Below are 6,815 nucleotides of genomic sequence, written 5' to 3' on the forward strand. Positions count from 1 at the left end.
ATGCCTGATGCTCGGGGGGCAGCGCCAGCCTCTTCCTGGTGGGGTGAAGGACCTGAGGTGGGTTTTTGCCCCCCATTGCCATGAGGCCTCACCCCTTGCTCCTCCTCTTCCCCCACAGAGGCCCCATTCTTGGCCAGGCCAGAAGCCAGAGTTGGGCAGTAGTAAAAGCCACTCAGGGAGTCTGGGCCACTTTGGGGAGCCCCAGACCCTGCACCTGGGGGAGGGACATGGGCCCACCATGGGTCCAGAGCCTCCCTAGTAGAGAAGGGCAGCACCTCCCATTGGGGAGGTACCCTGAGCCCTGCTCCCCATTGGAGATCCAGGATCCCAGAATGCACTGCTGCAGCCATTGCCAGGGCACTGGGACATCACAAGGGAATGAAGGACCATTGGGATCTCCTGTACAGCACAGGCCAGAGACCTGCCCCAAGCGAATTCCTAGAGCCGAGCTTTGAGAAAAAACTCCAATCTTCATCTCAAAGTAGTCAGTGACGGAGAATCCACCACAACCCCCCGTACACTGTGCCGACAGTTAGTTACTCACACCATTAAAAACGTACACCTTCCCTCCACCCTTAATGTGTCTAGCTTCAACTTCCACTCTTTGGATTGGGTTAGACCTTTGTCTGCAAGGCTGAAGAGCCCAGTATTAAATAGTTTTGCCCATGCAGATTCTTGTAGACTGTAATCAAATCACCCCTCCACCTTCTCTTTGTTAAGCTGAATAGAGTGACAATCTCAAGGGCAGCTTTCTAATTCTTTAATCATTCCCGTGGCTCTTCTCGGACCCCTCTCCAATTTACAAACATCCATCTTGAATTGTGGGCACCAGAGCTGGACACAGGATTCCAGTGCCAAACGGAGGTAAAATAACCTCTCAACTCCTCCTCAAGATTCCCGTTTATGCATCCCAGGATCGCGTTAGCCTTTTTGGCCACAGCATCACACTGGGGGCTCATGTTCAGCAGATAATTCACCACAACCCCCAGTCACTGGTTCCCAGAGCCCCTATCCTGTAAGTCTGGCCTATGCTCTTTGTCCCTAGATGCCTATGTTAACATTTCACCAGATTAAAAGGCGGATATTTCTGTGCGCCCAGTTTACCAAGCAATCCAGAATCGCTCTGAATCAGTGACCTGTCTTCACTGACGAGTAGCAGCCCTGGGATGAGGGAGTCAGGGGCTACCTCTCCCGCACCACGGCCCTTCTCCAGGTTGGGCAAGGCAGAGACAACAAAGGGTCAGCAGACCCCAGCCATAGACACCACAGGGGCAGTGGGAGCTTTCCTCCACTGGCCTCTGTCCCTTTGCACTGAGAAGGTACTCAGAAGTCCCTGTTCCCACCCCCAAAGGAGCTAGACAATGTGGGGGAGGGGGGATGTGGGTTACAGAGATACTCACCTCCATTGTCAGTGCCCCAAATGGACTGGCTCATGCCATAGTCTCCCTGCGCCCCGCCCCCATCACCCCTGTCCCTCCAGCAGGTGTGAGAGCCTCCCTCAGCACAGCTCTCTAGAGCGGCTCAGCAGGAACCACCCCCGCAGACAGTGTGCGTGTGTGTGTGCGTGTGTGTGTGGGGGGTGGACAACAGGCATCAAGGGATGCAGCTCGATTAGGCAGTCCAAGGGTCAGTGTGATTGGGGCGGACTGGCTCTGGGGTGAGACATGCGCACATACCCAGGCACCCTCCTCTGGCAATCCCAGCCTGCCCAGATCGCAGCTGAAACTGGCTTGCTTCCCTTCCCAGCCTTCCCACCACAGGAATCCAGCAGCCAGGAGTCCCCGCCCCTGCCCAAATCACCAGGTTTGAACATGGCGTTGGAGCAGCTGGGCCAGGATCCTGTCAGGACTCGTCTGGTGCTGGTGCTGCTGCCTGTGTTGACAGCAACATGCCAACAACTTGTGTTCCAGGCCTGGTCCCTGCAGGCCCCGCTGTCCCCCAGGGGGGCTGTGCTAGCACAGGCCACACTCCTGCCCCAGCAGGGGAGTTCTGGGATGCAGAAAGGGTCTTGCAACGCCTGTGACATTTCTGAACAGCCGCCTCGGCGCAGCCGGAGAGTTTGCAGGTGCTGATGGGAATCTCTCTAGTTCTAACAGGCAGGAACCCTTGTAGGGGCTACCACTGGAGCCTGGGCCCATTGAGCCATGCTTAATTGAAAGAGTGGCGAGAACAGTTTTGGCCTTTGGGGCCCAGTGGTTCCAGCTCCGCACTGGGAGTCAGGATTGCAGGGTTCAATTCACAGCTCTGCTACTGACCTGCTGTGCAGCTGCCCTCTGTGCCTCAGTTTCCCCTCCACATTTTACTTACTGGGAGCTCTTTGGTGCACAGACTGTCTCTTATTAGGGATCCATGCGGTCCTGGGCCCAACGGGACCCCTTAATTGCAGCTGGGGGAGCCCACGCAGTAGCCAGCACAACAGCTCTCCCCACACCCCCAGGCAGAACCTGCAGGCACTCCCGTCATAGATCCCAACAGTGGCTACCAGGGCCTTGCATACCCACCACCCAGCTCCACTGGTTACACCCAGTCCCGGTCTGTAACGCTGATGGGACCTGACTCACTCCACAGCCAGCCCAAAACCCATCCAGGCTTCAGCGCTGTCTGCATTCCAGCGCTGGAGCACGCAGAGCGGGCGCCGTGCGTGTGTTCCCAGCCCAGGTCGGCAGGGCTGCCGGCAGGTGTCGACATTGCCAGGGCTGAAGAGAAGCTGCTTTCCCAGCAGGGCCCTGGACTCTGAACCTGGCACTGCCCCACCAGGGCCACCCTGGCCTGGGTCCAAAGCAGATGACGCAGCCTCCCTGCTTGGGCTGTTTGTGTGTGACACAGAAGGGCAGGGACGGGGGAACCTGTTCTCAGCTGGGCCCCCTCCCTCGCTCCACGTACAGCACTAGGCTGGCAAACTCTGCACCCTGCCCTGACCCTACTGTCATCAACTCTATCCCTGTAACACCCAGCTGGGGCAGAACCTGCCTTCACTTCCTCTGAACTGCTGAGCCTCACCCCAGAGCCAGCTGCATTCTAGAAGCCAGTGAGTAACTCCCGCACAGAGCGGGCCACAGGCCTCTAGCTCTTCGTTGTCCCATGGCCTTGGCAGCGCTCACTCCTGACAAGGAAGGGCCCACGCAGAGCACCAGCCCTTAGTCCACAAGCATTTGCCTTGGCTGCAGTTCTGCCTTCAAGCCCTCCCACATTACTTCCAGGTCAGCAGTCTCAGCCAAACGGCTCCCCTCCCCCCAGGCTGGCTGCTAGTAAGTGGGGCTTCCCTCCCTCATCACCAGGCTGTGCCTAGGACACAGGGCTCTTAGCACCCACCCCAATGGGGGTGCACTGCCCCACTACTGGCTCCTTCTGCCACCCCTCCCATTCCCAGCCACACAGCACTAGGAGGGGAAAGGAATTCCCCCACCAGCCAGCATGTGGAGGGTGTTTGGGGGCCCCCCCACCCCATCCTGTGTGAAACAGCTGCTCCCAGCCAGACATCTGGGGAGGATCAGAGGCCAGGCAGAGGCAGGAGAGCCCCACAGCTGGCTGGGAACTGGGGATGTCAGGAGCTCAGGGGAATGGGGCATGGGGAGCGGGGTAGAAGACACTGTTCTGGGGGGGCTGAAGGAACAGAGAGCCCCAAATGGGAAGGTTCACTCACCCCTTCCTACCACCACCCAAATTGATCCCCAGGCCTCCTGGAACATCAGGTCAGACTGAGCTTGGTGCGGGACCCTACAGACAGAGAAGGAGGGAGACCATATTGGGCGACTGATCCCAGTCCCATTGTTAGGCCTAGGGCCTCCTCATAGGCCTGGGGGCAGCATGCTGCCCTGCCAAAGGGGCACAGGGGGAGGTGGTCGTGCTGAGTAAGGACAGGGGAAGCCCAAACACCCTGGATCTAGGAGCCCCCCCCCCACACACACACACACCCAGCGCATGAGGCCTAACCCCACTGACGAGACGGGACAACTTGGGTTCTCCATGAAGCTCCCACCCAGAGGGGACCCCTCCTCATCCCAGATTCAGTCTCTGGGCCCCACAGGCAATGTCTGCAGTCACTCCTCACTCAGAGGGTCTGGCCAGCCCAGGCTTTGTTGAGCTGCACGTCCCAGGGCAGGTGCCAGCACTAGCCAGGTGCCCTGGGCACGGGGACACACCCTGGAAGGCTGGCAAGCCAACTGCCTCCCTGTGGGGCCACATCAGCAGCTAACGCAGGCTAGCAGAAGCCCCACTGCGGCCCAGAGCAGTGAGGACAATTCCCTCCTCCTTTGGGCTTTTCCAGCTCCAGCGTCATCACACAGAGATAAAGGTCTGACAGCGACACCTGCCAAGGCGACCGGACACAGCCAGTATCACAGCCTGGCAGGGCGGGGCACCAGCCAGCTGCCCACGGCCCTGGGCGTGCAGCAGCAGCAAGTAGAGGGTTAAAGCAGTGTGAGCTCACCTAGCCAAGCACACACGTCACCACACAGCTCCCACCACCCAGGCCCTGCCACTGCAACAAAAGGGCCTCGGCAGGAGACAATACAGAGGAGCCCAAGGGCTGGAGACTAAGGCGCTGGGCACAGCAGCCCCCTCTGCCCATCCAAGATCAGACACAAACAGAGGAACAAACACGGCCCTCAATCAAAACCCTTTGCCCACCAGGTCCTTTCCACCCTGCCGCTCTGGGGAGAGAGACACCTGCCCACTCAGGGCCTCAGGGAGAGCCAGGCAGGGAGAGAAAAATATATGGAGATTAAATCCCAGCCCTTCTACATTCCCCTCTCTCCAATCACAGAGCAGGCCTGGGAACAGATTGCAGACAGGGCTGGGGTGGGGGGAAGAGACCAGCACACAACCCCCTCCCACCCACTCCCCATCTTCCTGAATATTCAGGCAGCCCTTTCATATGTCACAGCTGCTGAGAGGGAGGGTCCGCACTGCAGGTGACAGACCCACACTTGCCACCCCCCCCCACCCACACACACACACCACAGCCCTATCTCTGGTGCAGCACACCCCACCAGGGCCAGAAAAAGCCTCTCTGGGCACTGAGATGGAGGGCAAACCCCCCAGCCTATTGTTCGGACTGGGCGTTTACAGAGCCAGCCAGATGCCAGGCCAGACAGCAGGAGCTCCCGGAAACAAGGGCCCTGCTAGGAAGAGGCATGGCAGGGTTATGGCGGTGGGGGGGAGGGACCCCTATTTGCCCCCAGCTCAGAGCAGGCAGGTGAGTGGAGCTGGGGGGAATTCCTCTGTTCCCTTCCCCCCTCCCTCCAGCAACAAGAGACCCCATCACCCCCACTGCAGCAGTGAAGTGCTCTCCCACCACAAGAGACTACAGCTCATCTCTCCCCCCATAATCCGGGCTGCCCAGCCTCCCTCTTCCTCCTTCCAGCCTGTGATCGGGGCTCTTCTGGCCATACCTACCTCCACTCCATATAATCCAACCCCCTCCTCTCTCCCTACCTCCTATATCCTGGGCTTCCCCCTCCCAGGCCCCCGGAGCTTTCCGTACCTGCCCCCCAGCCCCGTATAATCCAGATCCCCCTCTTCTTCCCAGGTGCACACCCCCGTGTACCTACCCTCCCTCTCCAGCACTCCCTCCGGCCCCCCAGCACTTACCCCCATCCAAGCCCCCTATAATGCAAAACCCCCGCCAGATCCCCAGGCCCCTCTAGCGCTACCTACCCCCCAGCCCGGTATAATCCCGACCCCCCCCCTCGCGGTACCTCCCTTCGCCCCCCCGCGCCCGGCCTGCGGTACCTGCGCCCCCGTAGCCCTTGGCCAGCGCCCAGGCCAGGCTGGCGGCGCTGCGCGCCCGGGGGAAGTCATACTGATCCAGGGGCTTGATCTCGGGCACCAGGAAGCTTTTCCTCATCGCCGCGGCGGCAGCGGGGGCGGCGGCCACCATGGCCCGGCCCAGCGGCTCAGCAGCCCCGCTCCATGGGGAAGGGGGCCGGCGCCCCGCCCGCTGCTAATGCACAAGCGGCCGGCGGCGAGCGCATCCCCGGCGCGTCTCCTCCTCCAGCCCCGGCCGTGGCGGCTCCCAGGTGGCGAGTCCAGCGCCCGCCCCCCATGTGATCCCGGCGGCTGTCACTCAGCGCAGGGGGCGGGGCTCGCGGCCAGGTAATTGCCCTAGGTGGGGCGGGGGCAAATGCGAGGGGGGCTCCCTCCTTGGAGCTCGTGCAGCCGCCCCCCGCCTGGTGCCAGCACCTGCCCGCACTGGGGCGAAAGGCTGGGAGCCAGCCGGGGGGCTCTGCAAGCTCATCACCCCGCCCCCAGCAATGGGGGGTTCTTGCAGAACCAGCCACTCAGCTCCCCCACATATACAGGGAGATGGACGCACCCGACCCCCATTGCTGCTGTCTGCTCTGCACATGTTGGGAAGAAAAAAGCCACTTCATTCTGCTGGGAAGAGACACAAAGGGGCTGCGGGCGGGGAACAGCTCCAAGGCGCTGCGGCCTCGGGCTGGGCTGGGCCCTCGCCTCGGGATGTGTGTGTGAGAGAGAGAGATCCCCCTACGCTCCCGCCCCCGTGTGTTTGTGTGTGTGAGAGAGAGCGATCCCCCTACACTCCTTCCCTGTGAGAGAGAGATCCCCCATGCTCCCCCCGTGTGTATGTGAGAGAGAGATCCCCCATGCTCCCCCCATGTGTGTGTAAGAGAGATCCCCCGTGCTCCCCTTTGTATCTGAGAATGAGAGATCCCATGCACTTCCATAGGCAGTGTTTGTGAGATCCCCCTATGCCCCCATGTTTGTGTGTGTTTCTGTGATTCCCCCTACACTCTCCATGTGTGTGTATATTCCCAATATGTGTGTGTGACCCTCCCCATGTATGTGTGACT

General features: G+C 60.5%; 1 protein-coding gene across 5 annotated transcripts in view; it reads right to left on the bottom strand.

The window, feature by feature from the left end:
* CAMSAP3 (calmodulin regulated spectrin associated protein family member 3) overlaps positions 1-6,028 on the bottom strand; it is a 36,879-nt gene extending 30,851 nt beyond the window's left edge. For 4 of the 5 annotated variants that reach the window (XM_034792406.1, XM_034792404.1, XM_034792405.1 and 1 more), the window contains exon 1: positions 5,734-6,028. In XM_034792406.1, the coding sequence (XP_034648297.1) occupies positions 5,734-5,881 (148 nt within the window). In that variant the 5' untranslated portion in view covers positions 5,882-6,028. Of the gene's footprint in view, positions 1-1,400; positions 1,539-5,733 lie in introns of those variants that run through there. The other variant, XM_034792407.1, reaches the window with a different exon arrangement.
* Between the last annotated feature and the right edge of the window lie 787 nt (positions 6,029-6,815).

This window comes from Trachemys scripta, chromosome 16 (assembly GCF_013100865.1).
Source record: "Trachemys scripta elegans isolate TJP31775 chromosome 16, CAS_Tse_1.0, whole genome shotgun sequence".
Taxonomy (NCBI): Eukaryota; Metazoa; Chordata; order Testudines; family Emydidae; genus Trachemys; species Trachemys scripta.